Source organism: Brassica rapa, chromosome A09 (genome assembly GCF_000309985.2).
Source record: "Brassica rapa cultivar Chiifu-401-42 chromosome A09, CAAS_Brap_v3.01, whole genome shotgun sequence".
Classification (NCBI taxonomy): domain Eukaryota; kingdom Viridiplantae; phylum Streptophyta; class Magnoliopsida; order Brassicales; family Brassicaceae; genus Brassica; species Brassica rapa.
The window spans coordinates 25,410,164-25,427,596 of NC_024803.2; the positions used below are offsets into that span (position 1 = coordinate 25,410,164).

General features: G+C 34.9%; 5 protein-coding genes across 6 annotated transcripts; 1 reads left to right on the forward strand and 4 right to left on the reverse strand.

The window, feature by feature from the left end:
* The first annotated feature begins 228 nt into the window (after positions 1–228).
* Positions 229–2,530, forward strand: LOC103840163 (tobamovirus multiplication protein 2A). The gene is made up of 7 exons (XM_009116641.3): positions 229–466; positions 723–1,057; positions 1,143–1,242; positions 1,344–1,424; positions 1,529–1,633; positions 1,860–2,069; positions 2,161–2,530. Exons 2-7 carry the CDS (start codon positions 816–818, stop codon positions 2,266–2,268), a joined length of 846 nt encoding a protein of 281 aa, XP_009114889.1. The 5' UTR covers positions 229–466; positions 723–815; the 3' UTR covers positions 2,269–2,530.
* A 1,254-nt stretch (positions 2,531–3,784) lies between these two features.
* On the reverse strand, positions 3,785–6,410 carry LOC103840164 (ribose-phosphate pyrophosphokinase 2, chloroplastic). Its single transcript, XM_009116642.2, has 8 exons — positions 5,961–6,410; positions 5,459–5,611; positions 5,134–5,382; positions 4,920–5,063; positions 4,669–4,836; positions 4,534–4,603; positions 4,343–4,424; positions 3,785–4,233 (listed from the first exon to the last, which is right to left on the reverse strand). Exons 1-8 carry the CDS (start codon positions 6,099–6,101, stop codon positions 4,053–4,055), a joined length of 1,188 nt encoding a protein of 395 aa, XP_009114890.1. The 5' UTR covers positions 6,102–6,410; the 3' UTR covers positions 3,785–4,052.
* Positions 6,411–7,785: 1,375 nt separating this feature from the next.
* Positions 7,786–9,736, reverse strand: LOC103840165 (tobamovirus multiplication protein 2B). 2 transcript variants are annotated; one of them, XR_004451353.1, is made up of 6 exons: positions 9,519–9,736; positions 9,164–9,229; positions 9,024–9,088; positions 8,787–8,880; positions 8,566–8,661; positions 7,786–8,332 (listed from the first exon to the last, which is right to left on the reverse strand). XR_004451353.1 is itself a non-coding variant. In XM_009116644.3 (5 exons), the coding sequence occupies exons 1-5, from the start codon at positions 9,648–9,650 to the stop codon at positions 8,632–8,634; spliced, it is 387 nt and encodes a 128-aa protein (XP_009114892.1). In that variant the 5' UTR covers positions 9,651–9,736; the 3' UTR covers positions 8,352–8,631. The 2 variants fall into 2 exon arrangements, 1 of the variants encoding a protein (XP_009114892.1); XM_009116644.3 differs by lacking the exon at positions 7,786–8,332 and having other exon boundaries at positions 8,352–8,661.
* Positions 9,737–9,973: 237 nt separating this feature from the next.
* LOC103840329 (RING-H2 finger protein ATL81) lies at positions 9,974–11,567 on the reverse strand. Its single transcript, XM_018654705.2, has one exon. It carries the CDS (start codon positions 10,860–10,862, stop codon positions 10,029–10,031), a length of 834 nt encoding a protein of 277 aa, XP_018510221.1. The 5' UTR covers positions 10,863–11,567; the 3' UTR covers positions 9,974–10,028.
* A 251-nt stretch (positions 11,568–11,818) lies between these two features.
* LOC103840167 (zinc finger CCCH domain-containing protein 12) lies at positions 11,819–13,934 on the reverse strand. Its single transcript, XM_009116645.3, has 2 exons — positions 12,750–13,934; positions 11,819–12,369 (listed from the first exon to the last, which is right to left on the reverse strand). The coding sequence occupies exons 1-2, from the start codon at positions 13,534–13,536 to the stop codon at positions 12,071–12,073; spliced, it is 1,086 nt and encodes a 361-aa protein (XP_009114893.1). The 5' UTR covers positions 13,537–13,934; the 3' UTR covers positions 11,819–12,070.
* Positions 13,935–17,433: the final 3,499 nt, after the last annotated feature.

Below are 17,433 nucleotides of genomic sequence, written 5' to 3' on the forward strand. Positions count from 1 at the left end.
CTTCGGAATTCTTTCTGCCATCGACTCTCTCATCTTCTCTTCATCTTTCCCTTTTGTTTCCTGCATTGTTATTTTCATTCTCCATTTGGTCAATGGATCCACGGACATGCTGGTGAAAGTCCAACTCTCTTCTTATTTAGCTTTAAACTGTAGGGCCTTATAAGCCCGTTTTACTTCTGAATGAATCTTAATATCTTATCTTGAACAAAACAAAAAAAAATTTCTCGAAGTCTGCCTTCCATTCCGTTCCACATAAAACTAATTATATATTTTCAATAGTCCAATTTTGTAAAAGAAAAATGCCAGCAAACTAGTAAAAGCCAATGACAAACATTACAGCGTAAATCCAAACAAAAGTATTCAAAAAAAAAATTAAAAAATTCCATTCCTCACGATTTTCTTCTTCTTCTTCTCCCTGTCGCAAAGATCGAAGACTCATTCATCATCATCATCTCAAACCTTCTCCGTAAGTTTCCTTCATCGACTCCTCTCAGAATCTCCACTTCCGATCTCGTAATTCCGATTCGCGGAATCGTTTTAGCTTTGCGATTGAATGTTAGAATTGTCAAAAAAATTATTGTATTGGCACACCTACCTCTCAATTTCATCTCTTTGGGCACGATATAAGTTTTGAATGATGAACCATTGACTTTTTCTTTTGATCTGGACTATAACTTCATTTTCATTACATTGCCTTTTGTTGTTGTTTTTTTTGTTTTCAGGATTATTCTTCGGATTGATTAATTAAGGGTTAAAAGCGGACTAAACCCATAATAGCAGTTTAAGCTGTGAGTGAATTAAAAAAAGAAGAAGGGATGGCTTGTAGAGGTTGTTTGGAGTGTTTGCTAAAGTTACTCAACTTTATTCTTGCTGTTGCTGGACTTGGCATCATTGGTTATGGTATCTACTTGTTTGTTGAGTTCAAGAGAGCAACTGATCACTCTGTTTCACTCATTCCTACAAATGTCAACGACCAAAGTTACGTCTCTTTTGGGAGGCCCATGCTTATGGCTGTCGCCCTCTCTTCCAATGTCTTTGACAATCTCCCCAAAGCTTGGTATGTGTATGCCCCTACTGGTTGTCTTGTCTTTTACTAGTTGATATTACATAATCTTGGTTTTGTTTTATCATTTAAAATGCAGGTTCATTTACTTGTTCATTGGTATCGGCGTGGTTCTGTTTGTTACTTCCTGCTGTGGATGTGTTGGTACTTGTTCAAGGAGCATCTGCTGTTTATCTTGTGTATCCTTCCTCTCTTTGCTTTTCTTATCCATATATACCTGTGAATCTATCATCTATCATTATTAGTACTTGATATTTTTTATTTCCTTAATTGGGAATAGTACTCCCTGCTTCTCATCTTGTTGATCTTGGCTGAGCTTGGAGCTGCTGCTTTTATTTTCTTCGACAACAGCTGGAGAGATGTGAGTTCTCTTTTTGTGTGTTTTCTTTCATGTTGTGTTTATCTGAAGACAGGATTCTGTACGCACATACTTAGCTTAACCATTTTTGTATAACTCTTCTCTAGCAAATTCCTTCTGACAAGACGGGAAACTTCGATACCATCTATCATTTCCTGAAAGAAAACTGGAACATTGTCAGATGGGTAGCTCTAGGAGCCGTTGTTTTCGAGGTAAAGAGCAACCAAACTTTCACAACTTTTTCTGTGTTAAAACATTGATAAACTAAACTTGTCTGCAAACTCTCTTGAATTTTTAAAAAATCCCTGGGAAAGTGCTTGTAAACTATTGTATGGTCTTTTTACATTATAATATTACTCAAAATATCGAAGCAGTATACTGCAATAGAAACCTATCATCACCTCTAAAACTTCTTAATGCGGTCTTGTTTACCCGCAGGCTTTGCTTTTCTTGCTCGCCCTTATGGTTAGGGCAGCTAACACACCAGATGAGTATGACAGTGATGATGAGTTTATTGCTCCTCCTAGGCAAATCAGGCAGCCATTCATCAACCGTCAACCCGCCCCTGTTACGGGTGTCCCTGTTGCTCCTACTTTGGACCAACGCCCGAGCCGCAGTGACCCTTGGAGTGCACGTATGAGGGAGAAGGTAACATGATTTAATCGCCTCAAAGCTTCGGAGACAAGAAGTTAACTATATACTGAGAGACTCACTGATGGTTTTTTTTTTATTGAAACAGTATGGACTCGACACGTCTGAGTTCACATACAATCCCTCAGAGTCACACCGGTTCCAGCAAATGCCGACGCAACCAAATGAAGAAAAAGGACGATGCACCATCATGTGAGTCCATGTCTTTAAAAAAGTTCAGTCAGTTCTCCTTTCCTATTTTTATTTCTGCTTGCGTATAACAATCAAGAGTGTCAGTGAAATTAGAGGTGTGTTTCGGGTTGTTGATGATGATTACTCTAGCACTGGAGGTATCTCAAATCAACCTAGTCACATTTTGTTGAAACTCCTTTTATTGTGTCTGTGTAGTCTTTTTGTAAGTACTTAATCATCATGAATGTTCATCTTGGTTATCTGATTCGGTCCTATCATTCTTATTATATATAAAATTCATCTGCTTTATCATGCCATCTTTTTTTTTTAAGTTAATTGTTCCACGTTCTCTCTCATTCATGAGAAAAACTTCATGAGAATTCTCATGGAGGAGTCTGTAAGATGTATATAGACTTTGTTATCTGTAAGCTATTTTCTCCCATAACTTCAACTACAAAAAACGGATTCAGAACGAATGAAGCTATCAATCAACAAACTGAAACACAATTTTGACCTTTGTTTTACTAAATTTTCATCGGTGAAGTGGCATTTAAGAAACTTACCTACAGGATAATTAATTTTCTGAATGCCAAGAATAAGAACACCCTTGTGGTTCTTTAAAACACACAAGCACATTAAGATTAAAAATGTTGTTTCACTGTATTTGTATCTTGAATTAAACCTTAACAGGAGCTCTGGTAGTAGCAGGACAATGATAGGATAATCAGTAGTTGGTAACCTGAGAAGAAAGATGTGAAGAGATGAAAGAGTGGGACCTGGCACCAGCTCATTGGATACTCCATTTCATTTAGAGTCTTTGAAATTAGAGATTTCAATGACTATAAATAAGAGAGTCGATAGACGTTTCTTATGCATTTTCTGTTATTGAACTGGGTTGATTGAGCTGGGCTCTTTAATGGCGACGATCTGGTGATTGTCGAGCTCCAGATAATCGGTATAATCGGTAGCTAGTTCCGAGTTTAGATCATAACAGACAACCATTGTCAATATGTTCTCAAATCCATTATCCATCTTTGGAGCTAATTCCACAGTTAATTGTAGATTTCTCTTTGTTTACTGCAAAAACAGTAATAATTAATACGCACACCATTATCTATACTACTATCTGCAACTACACCAAAAACAATTCGAGATCAGATAAAGAAAATAACTTATCTTTTGGAGACGGTCACTACCACCTATTCCACCAATTCGGTATAATCGGTAGCAATCACAGCGACTTAAAAATCCATCAAATAGATGTAAAAACCATTTTTTCTAAATAGTGATTTAAAATGATAGTTACATTTTATTAGTAAATTGAAAACACAAATAATTCAACCTAATACCGGATCCATATCCAAATTAAACAAGTCTAATATCTTCTGGTAAAACGCATGTTATTACCTAGTACACTATAAATTACTAGTGTTCGTCAAACATTCAAGTCAAAAACGAAGATGGTTAACTATTTTGAGGTCGACTCTATTTCATTCAATGAAAAATTAACATTCTTAGCAAAAAAAAAAACAGTAATGAAATCACCAGAAATTATAAATTATCATATATCATTATGATAACATTGCAAAATGTAAATATTAAAATTTAATATTATTGATACCTCTAAAGTCTAAACTAAAAAATAAGATGAAAAAGTAGAACTCAGACAAGTGACAAAGTATGAGCGAGAAATAGAAGCAAAATTGACCAAAAAACATAGTTAAGGGATATAAAAACTGTGAATAGAAGAAAGAAAGAACGTAAACCAATCCTAAACCGAACCTTAAACCGATTAAGAAAAACAAAACATCAAAGAAAAATGCTGCTAACGGAGCTATCATCATGGACACGCCAAATGGTCTCACCCAGAAGATTAGCCACCGATAAAATCGTTAGCTGCGGGAAGTAATTCTTCTCCGCTACCGGTAAAGTATTCGTCACTATCACTTCTTGCAGCAAACCGCTCGATAACCGCTCTATCGCAGGCGGACTGTCACATTCATTCATTCAAGAAAAGAAACCCTCATTTATCAGATGTTTTCACATGTAAAATAAATACAGAAGAAAAAAAAATGGTTAAACCGAGCTAATGAGTTCACCTGAAAACAGCGTGCGTGCAGCAAGCGTAAACCTCACGAGCACCCTCCTCATGCAGAAGAGCTGCTCCTTTCACAATGGTTCCTGCAAATAAATAAATAAATAAATGATTCTTAGTAAAGTAGCTTCAGTATGAGAACTGTATTTAATGATTCTTAGTAAATGGAGTGTAGAGTCGTAAATTTACACTAACCAGCGGTATCAATCATATCATCCACCATCACAGCAACTTTCCCTTTAACATCACCAATGAGGTTCATCACCTGCGTGCGGAATTAAGAAACTGAGTAGTTAGAAAAGAGAAAAAGGGAGAATTTTGGAATTATACCTCAGCAACATTGTGGCCGTGGCGCCTTTTATCAACAATAGCGAGTGGCGCATCAGATAACTTCTTAGCAAAAGCACGTGCCCTTGCTACTCCACCAACATCAGGAGAAACCACAACCAAATCCTTTGAGGAAATCGACTTGCTAGCAAGGTAATCAAGTATCACAGGCTGAAACAATAATCACAGAATTTGAGTTAAAGATCATTAGAAGGAGACGAAAATATATCAAGAACGTTGACGTTTAAGTTTACCTGGCAATAAACATGATCCACGGGTATGTCAAAATAACCCATGGACTGTCCTGAATGAAGATCACATGCAAGAACCCGATCCGCACCAGCTTCTGTTATAAGGTTCGCCACCAGTTTGGCAGCAATGGATTCACGCCCTTGTGTCTACAACAATAGATTACAATAAAGATTAAATTCACTTGAAACCAGGTAAAGAGTAAAAGAGACCTTTTACCTTTCTATCAGCTCTCGCGTATCCAAAATAAGGAATCACAGCTGTGACTTTCTTAGCGGACGCTCTTCTGCAGGCATCCACCATGATCAAAAGCTCCATGAGATTCTCATTAGTTGGAGTGCAAGTCGGCTGCACCAAGAAGACATCACAGCCTCTAACACTCTCTTTCAGCTGAACGTAGACCTCTCCATCAGCAAACCTCTTTATGCTGATCTTCCCAAGCTCCAAGCCCATATACCAGGCGATTTCCTTCAACAAAAGTTTCCAGAGAGTTTAGCAAATTGATTTAAAAAGAGTGATCAAAGTTTGTTGAGAGAGAACAAACCTGAGAAAGAGCTGGATTGGCAGTGCCAGAGAACAACTTGAGCTTGGTATTGGCTCTACTGGCCGATTTCTCCAACCGGGAAGAATCAAAGTACTTTGGAAGTGTCGTCTCATTGATTATTGGGATACGAGCGTTCCCGTTCAAATTGCATTTCTATCAATAACAAAAAGGCAATGAAACTGTAGTTAAAAAAAAAGGCAGCCTGCCCAACTAATTTCATGGGACAATATACCAAACAACTAGTCCAGTTCGGAATCTTTAAGAGGCCTAACACATACTCTTATCTCATGTCAGTCAACAAAGTTACAGATGCTTATTAGTTTATAGTTTTAAACTTGTTCTGACGAAAGCGAATTCAAATCAGAATTAAAAAAAAACGATAAGCTTTTTTTTTTCAATTTTAAATATCAAATAATCAAGGATTCAATACTTATAAGGTAATGTATATAAATCAAATTCATCTATTGACGTGAGAAAACAAAAACAAAAAAAGAATGCTCACCGCGGAAACGCAGAAACGGGAGCGAGATTCAACGGTCCTGAATGAAATCGAGGAGCGGGAGAAGAGAGACGAAGACGAGGAGGCGGCCATGTAAGAAGGAATCTTAACGCCGGGAGGAGAAGTCAGTGCCATCGACGCCATGAGTAATAATGATACGTCTACAGCACCTGAAATTTATATATAGGCGGAGAAGGGAATCTCTGAGTGTATCAGATTCGAAAGGTAATTAGGGTTAGCGTTTCAGGATTGGAGCGAGAGAGAGACGATGAAGAATCCGAATTCGAATGTTAATTCTTCTCTCCTTTTTGTTAACATCAGGCAGGCGGTGCGGCGAAAGGCTTTTTCTAACTTTTCTCGATATTACAAACTCAAATAAAATAGGGAAAATTGTTTTTTTAGAGCAAAAAAATGGTAACTATGTCCCTTTATACTAATCTATACTACTTTATGTCCCATTAGACTAATTTTTTTCAAAATGGCAGTAATGCCCTTAAAATTGTAATTTTTTATTTCTTTTTCATTTTTTTTATTTTTTTGTTCCTTTTTCGTTTTTTTATTTTTTTTAAAAAAAAATCATTTTTTTTTTTCAAAATATAAAAGTGAATATTCTCAAATATTTTGTTTCCATATTTTTAGGAACTGATTTCTTATCCGTAGAATACAACTAATATGTAGAAATCGGTTTCTACAGTTTTTTAGAATTATAGTAATGTTTAGAGTTTGATTTCTACATGTTTTAGATTTATACTAAATCTGTAGAAGTCGGTTTCTACGTGTTTTAGATTTATATTAATGTGTAGATTTTGATTTCTAAAGATTTTAGAACGATAGGTTAAGCGCGGAATGTGTATTCTAAATATTTTTAGAATACTCCTATTTACGTAGATCACGTATTCTAAACATTGTAGATTCAATGAAAAAAGTGGATTTCGTTTTCTACTTCGTAGAATGTCATTTCTACTTTATTTAGAACATAATATGAAATTTATAATTTTAACTTTTTTATAATTAGAAAAAATATCACTAAGTTCATATAGGTATTTTATCAAAAGTTACAATTTTTCCAAAAAATTTTTGTTTGTAAAACTATTTATTAAATTTATTTTCAAAAATATTAAAGGGTGTTATAGGAAAATATGACACAAAATATAGATTAGTCTAAAGAGACATAGTTACCATTTTTTTGCTCTAAAAAAACAGTTTTCCCAATAAAATATTCTTATTGAAACTGTGTCGTTTCGCTGGAAGCCTACTTGTCTCTGCGTGTGCCTCTTTGCTTACGTGTCATGTAGGTAGCTTTAAACGAGTCAAAAGACTACTTTTTTTCAGGAATGTCCCCCCCCCCCATTGAGTTGTATTTCTTTATTTACTAGTTTACTTTATAAATTCGTGGAGATAAACACTATACTTTCAAGAATAACCCAATTGAGTTATGTATTTTGATCGAATATTTTTTCTGATAGTTTGACTTTATCATAAAGTTATTAAACATTGACATCTTCATATATATATATATATATATATGTGTATTAGTACATATATATCTACTGTAAATACATACAATAGTGTTACTAAATTTAATATAATAAAATTTCATACACGTTATAAATTTCATCCGATCATGAGATTCATTTATTATCTAACAACTTGGAGAGTTTACTATTTCTTTTTCTAAATACTTTCAAGAGTAATCTAACTGAGTTATGTATTTTGATTTAACAATTTGTCTGATAATTTGGAAAATTTTGTTTTGATTTAATTTATAAATGCTATTAAACGTTAACATCTTCACATATATGTGTATAGTATCTATACATCCATTGTATATACAAAATAGTGGTAAATTTAATATAATAAAATTTCATACACGTTATAAATTTGATCCGATCAAAAGATTCTATTATATCTAAAACTTGGAGATTTTACTATTTTTTATTATTTTTCTCAACATGCTACAAGTACAACAATATTTTTCATTTGATCAAAATGGTAAAGCTTCTTCTTCTTTTTTTATGCGACAAATGGTAAAGCTTCTAAAAGATCATTTTATGATCATTTTGAAGAAGTTCCTCGTATTTTGTTTAGCTATATATTTCAATTGACGGCAATTCGGATATAATATAACCTGTAGTTGAGTGTGCAAAGCAGGCTGAACAGGAGGACGTGTCGACTAGCGAGAAGAGTCCAAACACAAATTCTAAATAATCTCATTGCTTGTCTGATTCTTTAATGCCACTTGTTTCTGAGCAGTTTTCATGCCACTTGGGATTCAACAAAAGACTATTCGTTTGTGGGTTCCTTTTGGCCCGCTATACAAGTAGACTGGTTCACATCATCAATATTGGCCATCGACAACACGGAAAAGTGCACATCTTTGAAAGAATAAACCACTTAATCAAAAAGGTGAAGACGTGATTCTACTTCTAAATCAAAAAGGTTTCAACTTACAAAAGACTTGTTCTTAAACACTACGAAACAACATAGATATTGCGCAAAAGCTTGTCTCAACACGTTAAGGCCATCAAGTTGGGATAAATTTGCAGTCACCAAAGCAAAAATTTGGGACCAGAAGGATAGAAATATTGGATAGAGAAACTAACTGTACCTTATGAAGAAATTTATTGGAGATGAACATATGTACTACTACTGAGGAAACATTTGTCTGAAATGTTCAACTCTGCTCTGGAGATTGATTGTTGTCCTAATGAGGAAAAGGAAAAACAATACGAATTTATATATGATAATCTCAGTCGCTTTGCTAATAAAAGAAAAAGTAACAGAATGAAAGAAATTAATTATTGCAAAACTAAGAGATTGAGTTTATACCACCACAGGGGATAAGTTAGATTGTCGAAGAGCACGAAGCTGCGTGCTTTCCATGTTTTCAAGTAACTGGGTTACTGTGTTTAAATGAACCCCACTGTGTCAAGAAATGAAACTTGGATTAGAACACAAGAGTTACGAATGTTAAAGGGAGCAATCTCTTATTACATACCTCAATAATTGGATTATGCTATTTCAAAAAATTAGGTAATAACTGTAGCATCTAAAAAGAGATCAAACCTGTTCAAGCCGCTTTCTATATGGGCATCCAGAGATGAAATCACTTGAGGAAGCTGCGCCAACGACTTGAAGAGAAAAAAAAGATAATACATAAGAAACTAGTAACAACTATATATGGTCTTTTACATGAACATACATACTTGTCCAGTGGCCTTAGTTAAAGAAGCTTTGGCCAAAAGATTCTTTGGGAGCTTTGCCAACTGGGCCTGCAACATAGCAAATCTCAATCTTTTGTACAACTTGTTGTTACATAGCTTCATCTACACAGTAGCAAATTAGCGTGAACCTAGCTAGTTTCCAAAAACATACAAGTCATCTTCTGCTTTGAACATCAACGACACTGTTGCACAATAGTTAACATAATCTGTCTTATAGAGATATAATATAATCAATCTAAACCCAAAAAACAATCCGGTAATTCTCAAAAGGCCAAAGATAGCTATTACAATTTCACAAGGCTCAAATGTTCGATCCAATCGCAATCGCACGATCTACCTGAGCAGAAGAAGATTGACGCATCAGATGGAGAAGGTTAGCAGTAGAATTAACAGCCTGCGATATCTGATCGGCGACGACTGCCTTCGCCGTTTTGTCACCTCCTCTTGCGCTCTCCGATGCCGTCGCCATATCTGTTTTCGCCCTTCGTAATTTTTTTAACGAAACGGAAAATATACTTGTAAATAAAATAAACTGTTATTGCCCTCCCTCTCCTCTAATTTAGATTAATCTTATATTTGTCCTGATATATATATTTCTAGTCAAATTGACACCTCCCAACCGCAACAATGACAATTTCTATCAAAAACATATCTTGTTTGTATTCAGTACACATGGAAGAATGAGAATTTGAGTACAGACATTACTACAATCTTCAACATCTTCTAATTGTGTAACCTATGGTATAAAGAAATTACAAAATTTGGACGTTTAAACCAACTAATAAAGTTGGATCCTATAGATGATGATGATAATATATTAGCCTAGCCCAGTTCAGATTCTTGAGCTTTATCCAACTGAGTAAGTTCCCCTAACGCAATACATATTCCTGTTTGGTAACGTCCTCTTGTGATCTTCAAATTGACATTCTCCTGAGATCTCAATATGTATCTTAAACTCTTCTTTTTCTTGTTCTTCTGCTTCTTGGTCGTTTTCGGTCTTGACAACAATAGAATGTCCAGTAGAATGTGACCTCCAGAACCGCAAATTCGACTCCTTCATTCGTCTTTCATAGCTTTCGATTTCGTCTGTTTGGTCTAAACTACCAATGGTAGGATGCTCCTCATGGACGATGATTGTCAATGTGTCGCGGGACAAAGGCTCCTCATGGTTTTCAGATCTAACCAGGTCGATTTCAGGAACATTGGGTGGCTTTTCCAGCGAGGTCCGGTCTACATCAAGTTCACGTCGGCATACCGGGCAGGTCTTGTGTGATTCAAACCAAAGATCAATGCAGATTGTGTGAAAAACATGGTTACAAGTTGAAATGAGCCTCATGGTATCATCATCCATAAATTCTAATAAACAAATGGAACATTGGTCCATCCCACGATCTTTCACCGAGTAAGGAAACTCAGGGAAAGATTGGATGATCTTGGAGTTGAGTCCGGTGTTTTCAGGTGGTGTGGAAGGTTGTATTAGGTTGCTGGGACGGTTACGGTTTCGATGGAGGTTCCAACTGGTTAAGAGTTTTTGGAGAAACGATCCACAGTAGAAGAAGGAGAAGAAACCGGTGAGAATGATGAAGAGAAGACCACCGGTCAAAACTATGGTGACCGGTGTGGAAACGAGGGTGTGGACTGGTTTGAATTCATTTGTTTCGGTCGTGGATATAGTAGACATTTTGAAGACCCTGGAGTGAAAAGAAAATACTGTGACTTGTTTCAAATATTTCTTGAGGAAGAAGAAAAAGGGTTTGTTCCGAGGTTGCGTGTGGAAAGGGTAATATCAGTGGGGAAGAGAGAAACGAGGAGAAAGGCAAGGTGCGTGAGAACTTTTGAGCGAGTCTTTGGTGAGAGAAGGTAGGTTTTATTTATGGCCAATTAATTAAAACAATGAATAGAAATTTAAAGAAATTTGGCTAAATACAAACTCAACATTCGAAATTCTGATTGGTTAAATTTTCTGTTGTCTTTCTTTACTTATATGTGTGTAAAAGTTTAAAACTTTAAATTGGTTTATTTGAGTATTTTGTTTGCTCAAGAGGACTGTTATTCATCAGAAAATTTTAAACTTTGTAAATTAGTGAATCTATCAAAAAAAAATGTATACATTTTTGTACAGTTTCTTAGAATATTTTAAATTATATGAAATATCCATTCTAAATAGGTCTTTAGAAAAACATTGCCTCTTTTGCTAGCAGAAGTAATAATAATACATAGTCGGATCTGTTGGAGAGGAATTGCATCTCTCAGCAGGGTCTGCTAAATACAAGAATTTGGTCTGAGAGTTCGGTTCAAAAGCTCGGGTGGTTAAGTTCGGTCCATGTTATTAGGTCAAATCGATTTTAGGAGAAACAGTAAAGAAGATTTGGATATAAAGATAGGAGACGATGCATTAAGAATGGGAAAGAAACAAACACACTATGAGATTTGACGACACAAGTTAGAATTTCCACTGTTTAAACTTTACTTTCGCCGAGTGAACTTGTCAATTTTTTTTATTTTTGCCGAGTAACCTTTGTCATTTCTCACTCAATATTATCCAAACATCATTGTAATTTCTCTTGATTATAAAGCATCTTTGAAATAACCAATCATCGATTTGTTACCATTCAACAGGATTGACAAAAACGGAAGGGATACAAAACATACAAGGATGACATTTCAACTTTTTAAAAGTCATAAGCTACAACAACAACAACAACAACAACAAAGGGAGATACAAGCATTACGAAGATTACACAAACTCTACAAACAAACTGTACCATTATCACCAAAGTTTAAAGTCGGAAAGCTAAAAGCCCAACTTTCAATTAAAAGAAAAAAAGAGACTGTAATATTCGTACCAGTTATCTAGCCGATCTGGAGAAGAAAAAAAGGAGATAACTTTCATTCAATATCGTCAATCCAATCGCCATATATCCGACTGATTTTCGCTGGTCCTTTCCATTTCTGATGAGTTCTGATCCCAGGCTTCTGGGTAACCGCACTAGACGCTCGTTGCAATGCCACTCCACTGTGATAACCAGCGTCTGCATTATGAGGAACGACTCCCGGAGATAAAAGTGGGGTCGTTGTGTCTGAATGTCCTTTCGGGTTTGGTCCGGTTTGCTTAATATCTAGATTGGACGATACTCCTCCGTCTTTGCCTTCTCCTTCTACGAGCCCTCCACCAAATCTATGCAGCTCTGCGAATCATAAACACTATTTTTTTTAAAAAGCTACACGACTTCTGAACTCTCTAAGGTCATAAAGACTCAGACTTTGTTTCCTATTAGAAATTATTATACTATTAAAGTCTCCTTCTTTTTAAGAAACGTAAAGAAGTATTAGTAGCACATCAAAAGTTTCAAGATTTCAACTTTGAAGCAACTTATAACTCAGCCCTGTTTCAATGCACTGTCAGAACCAATAAATGATGCTGTTCAAGAGTCTTCAACTGATACAAGTCTTACACAAATATAACTCGTATGCTTTAAGCTATTTTTAATTTGTTTATAGTATCTTTTCTAGCTTTCCTATTTATTCGTCCATCAAGCAAAATCGAGGAAAGGGCGGTAACTTTTACCTGCAGCTCCATGAGCAAAATGACACTTAGCACCAAAGGGACAATACCCAGTAATCTCCCATTTATTGCAAATCCTTGTCTTCCAATTTGAAGGCTTCAAAATATCGACTCCACTTCCACTTCCACCACCTCCAAGAACTACTACGTTGCTATTACCACCACCAGAACCACCGCCACCGTAACCGCCAGGGCCTAAACTAATCGCAACGCTTTCCCTATTCCTGGAAGCCTCATCGTGCAGAAACGTACAGGTTTCACCATAAGGACATCCTTCCTCAGTGTAAAACTTCTTGCAGTGCCTTCCTTTAAAAGACCTCCCCCCACTCTCATCCGTCGACGACACCAAAGACGGGATCTGATACTCCTCCCTCGGCTCAACCGTCGCAGGAGTTCCAGAACCTGATCTCTCCTCCTCGTGAGCCGCCACGATCTCCTGCCAATTCGGCGGTGGACGACGGAGCTCCTCCACGGTGTGGGCGAAGTTGCAGTTGGTGACGTACGGACAAGTCCCTGCGCGGAACTTGCAGCAGAGCTTCGTCTTGAAGAACATTTTCCCGATCGCTTTGGTACGGTTGCTCGCTGCGGAGGCAGACGACGGAGAGCCTCGCGTCTTCTTGTTCGGAGGACCATTGTCGCCGTCGGGATTCACCGCCCAGACGCGGTTGTAGTCATCTTCCGTGGCCCAGACGGAGGTATCGCCGAGATTCGGGAACCAATTCTCCGGCGGAGGGTTGTTTGTGGGTATCACGTGAACTACATCTCCGCTGGAATCACGCCTGTGACTCATCCTTTGTAATCGAACCCTAATTTTATCAAATCAATTTCTGAATTTCCAGCAGAGAAATCACGGAAAAAGCAAGCCGAGAAATTTCTTGATTTCCAGAAATGGGGAATCTCGAGAACATCAAAGTCCGACAAATTTGGAGGAGCCCAAGAAAGAAAGATATTAAATTGAAAAGCACGAGCTTGAAAAATAATGTGAACAGAGAGAGAGAACACATATGATGATTGAAGAAGAACAAGTATGTAGGATAGATTAGTAACTAAAAAACAATCCTGGTCGAGATTTTATGAGATTTAGAAGAAGATATTTCGAGAAATCATGTTCGCTGAGAGACGAAAACGCATCAGACGTGTTTGTGGGACATTGGATAAGGTCTTTATTCGGACAATAATTTAACCCAAGCTGAGCAACTAAATAAGCTACTAAATTTATGTCTAGTGAAAATTAATTTAAAGACGTGTCAAGACGAATAAAATTCTACTAATGGATATAAACGACAGTTGACAAAAAGCTAATTAAGCTATTGAATGTAATGCAATGACAAGTTGAATAAAATTCTACTAATTCCCTATATATTCTCTTTACCAATAGCTTATTCACTAAAAGTTGCATATATCAAAGTCCGCTTATCCAAAATGAGAAAGTTTCTACTAATTTAGCCTAATTCTTTTATATATTGAGAAAAAATATGCATAAGACTAACCAATTCAAAAGACTTAGAGCAAGATTAACCATAGAACCCCTAATAGGTTCTTAATTCATTTTTAAATAATAGATTTAACTTAAGAACTTTTATTAAGAAACTCTTCGTTTTAACTGTTTCAATGGTAGATTTTTCATTTGAGGTTCTTAAGAAAAAAATATTATTAAAGATAAATTTTATTAAAGATAAAAGTTTATTTATTAAATATCCTATACATTAAAACATAAGCCATAACCTTGATTCATGTGTAAACTTTTTACAAATGGACTTAATGGACTTATTCTTAGAAAGTTATGTTACATTTAATCTCTAATCTTATCATTTAAATTTTGGGTCTACCATAAATTTTTATTGGGCTATCAATAATTGGATTTAAACAATAGATGATCCATTGGATTTATAGATAATATAAATTAAATAGATATAATTTAATGTTGTAATACTATACTTTCATATGTTAAATATTTAAATATTTGTCGATGTTAACTTTTAAAACTATAAAGATTTTTTTAAATAACAAAAATCATATTATCTAACAATGATTAATCTTTACTACCTTAAACCAATGAAAACAAATTTTAAACTATATAGTTTATTTTAAAAATTAAACAAAAACTAAATGTTTAATTATTTACTCGATAATATAAATCTATGAAACCAAAAGTTTAATTTTGTAAAAACTTTCCAAATTTGTGAAATGTTACAATATCTTTGAATATGATAATAAAACAATATTTTACTAATTCTTATATATATAGTTATGATTTTAACACAAAGATCACCTCTCTCTCTCTCTCTCTCTCTCTCTCTCTCTCTCTCTCTCTCTCTCTCTCTCTCTCTCTCTCTCTCTCTCTCTCTCTCTCTCTCTCTCTCTCTCTCTCTCTCTCTCACACTTTTTTTTTTTGATTCAGACACTCTTATAATGGTTTGAATCTCTTGCAGGAGTTTCAAGGAGTGTCCTCATCCAGATGATAAGAAGAGGAACCAACTAAGCAGAGAATTGGGTTTGGCTCCAACACAAATCAAGTTCTGGTTCTAGAACAGAAGAACTCAGCTTAAGGTTCTGTATCTTAATCTCTCTCTCTTTTTTGTATTTAAAATTTTGTCTGAATAAAATTTGTTGATACTGTTTCTGTAGGCGCAACATGAGAGAGAAGATAACGATGCACTAAAGGCAGAGAACGACAAGATTCGATGTGAGAACATAGCCATTAGAGAAGCACTCAACAATGCTATATGCCCTAAGTGTGGAGGTCCTCCCGTAGTGAAGATCCTTACTTCGATGAGCATAAGCTCCGGATCGAGAATGCACATCTTAGAGACGAGGTTTTGTTTATCGATTATGGTTTAATCATTCAAGTCCCCTCCTCTTTTCTAAATCTGATCTTTATTGCACAGCTTGAAAGAATGTCAATGGTTGCATCAAAGTAAATGGGAAGACCAATCTCCTCCCACCTCTCAACGCTACACCCAATGCACATCTCACCGTTGGATCTGTCCATGACTGGTCCTTCACTGGATTTTGATCTTCTTCCACGGATTCTATGCATTCTCAGCCTAATAACATGGCTACTATATCAGACATGGATAAGCCTCTTATGAACGACATTTCTTTGACTGCGATGGAAGAATTGCTTAGGCTTTTTAACACAAACGAACCCCTATGGACTAGAGCTGATGGTGGCGGCATATAGATTCTCAGTTTGATGCTCAGGGTTATATGTTTACAGAGTTTAACTATGAAGCCGGTGCTGGTCAATTCTTCCTCAGTAAGTAAGATGCTCAAATAATAGGCTGTTAGTTACGATCATGAAAAGCAACAAAATTGTGGTATTTAGATTCTCAATGGTGCATGTATAATAGTATTTAACTTCTGAAGATTATACAGACTGTCTCAGATTTTAAAGAATGATACAATCAGTTTATGGTTACACGGTTTGAACCTCTCACACTAATTATATCTTTGTCGATCAGGCTCACTTGCACGAAAATCTCTAATCCCTTTTGTCGCTATTATTTGATGTATCAATGTAAAGATAAAAGGTTGTGGTTATTTATATGAACTTTAAATGAATTCTGTCATGAGAGCTATGGCCATTAAGTATATGGAATAGATTACTAAATAAAATTAGAAACTTTTTTCTCATCTCTATAAATAAATTAAACAAAATATTATAAATATTGAAACTCTTCAAAAAAAAAATTTAAATATTATATTAAATACAATACAATGTATAATGTATATATGTATATCTATATATAAATAAAAAATTACTAAATTAAATCACTTAAACTTATCACAAAAAAAACTAAAATAATTTTATTCATTTACAAAGAACTACAAAATATTCAGTTAAAACTGTTACAATTAATAAACTAATAGAAAATAAAAACAAATAAACTATTACGTAATAGTAAACAAAGACGTAGATTACTATTTACGTAAGAGTAAAAAAGACGTAGATTACATATGCATCAAAGATATCTGCTTTACACTTATGCAACGACCTTAAACGAATTAAAATATTTGAAAAATAATTTTATAGTTATATATTTAAGTGTTAATTTAGAATATAAACAGTTAGATTTATACTTTCACTATTTTACTTTGGAAATATTATTTCTAGCCTAACATATACCATAACAAAATGCAATCATGTTGAACCCAATCTACTCATACAAATGATAATTATGAGAGCTACAAACTTATTCTTCAGAACTTAAAATATAGTAAACCACAATCAACCAAATTTAGATTCAAAATTATCAAAACCATACAAGGAGAGCACCACGTACACCTCATTCACTCAATATAATATTTTATATGTTGTAATCTATTAATATAGACACAAACATTGAACTCAAATATAACTAATCTTAACATACATAATCCTTCAACACCCTACCATTCTCAAAAACCATAAACATTATTATATACTTCACTTATTAAAAGTTCACAAAACACACACACAAAGAAAATATACAATTACATCACCTGTAAAGCACAAAGGAAATTCTAAAAAAAAACATGAGTTATTTTAGGGATGACTTGAAGTTTTGAGTCATATTTGCAAAAAAAAAATCATTTAATAAGTTAGTTTAATGAAGAACATTATAAAACTAAACAATGAAACTCAAATAAATATTAAAAATATAATGCTTTTTATCAAAGAATAGTGAAGGTTACTGTCATTATA

Bases quoted from the DNA above. Each gene is read 5' to 3' on its own strand.
- LOC103840167 (XM_009116645.3), bottom strand. From the start codon at position 13,536: ATGAGTCACAGGCGTGATTCCAGCGGAGATGTAGTTCACGTGATACCC. The intron at 12,370-12,749 runs GTAAAAGTTACC...TATGATTCGCAG, and splicing joins TTTTGCTCATGGAGCTGCAG to AGCTGCATAGATTTGGTGGA.
- LOC103840165 (XM_009116644.3), bottom strand. From the start codon at position 9,650: ATGGCGACGGCATCGGAGAGCGCAAGAGGAGGTGACAAAACGGCGAAG. The intron at 8,881-9,023 runs GTTTGATCTCTT...TTCTTGACACAG, and splicing joins ATAGAAAGCGGCTTGAACAG to TGGGGTTCATTTAAACACAG. The intron at 8,662-8,786 runs GTATAAACTCAA...TTTCCTCATTAG, and splicing joins CTAACTTATCCCCTGTGGTG to GACAACAATCAATCTCCAGA.
- LOC103840163 (XM_009116641.3), top strand. From the start codon at position 816: ATGGCTTGTAGAGGTTGTTTGGAGTGTTTGCTAAAGTTACTCAACTTT. The intron at 1,058-1,142 runs GTATGTGTATGC...TTTAAAATGCAG, and splicing joins GACAATCTCCCCAAAGCTTG to GTTCATTTACTTGTTCATTG. The intron at 2,070-2,160 runs GTAACATGATTT...TTATTGAAACAG, and splicing joins GTGCACGTATGAGGGAGAAG to TATGGACTCGACACGTCTGA.
- LOC103840164 (XM_009116642.2), bottom strand. From the start codon at position 6,101: ATGGCGTCGATGGCACTGACTTCTCCTCCCGGCGTTAAGATTCCTTCT. The intron at 5,064-5,133 runs GTAAAAGGTCTC...CTATTGTTGTAG, and splicing joins ACGCGAGAGCTGATAGAAAG to ACACAAGGGCGTGAATCCAT. The intron at 4,837-4,919 runs GTAAACTTAAAC...TTATTGTTTCAG, and splicing joins TGGATCATGTTTATTGCCAG to CCTGTGATACTTGATTACCT.
- LOC103840329 (XM_018654705.2), bottom strand. From the start codon at position 10,862: ATGTCTACTATATCCACGACCGAAACAAATGAATTCAAACCAGTCCAC.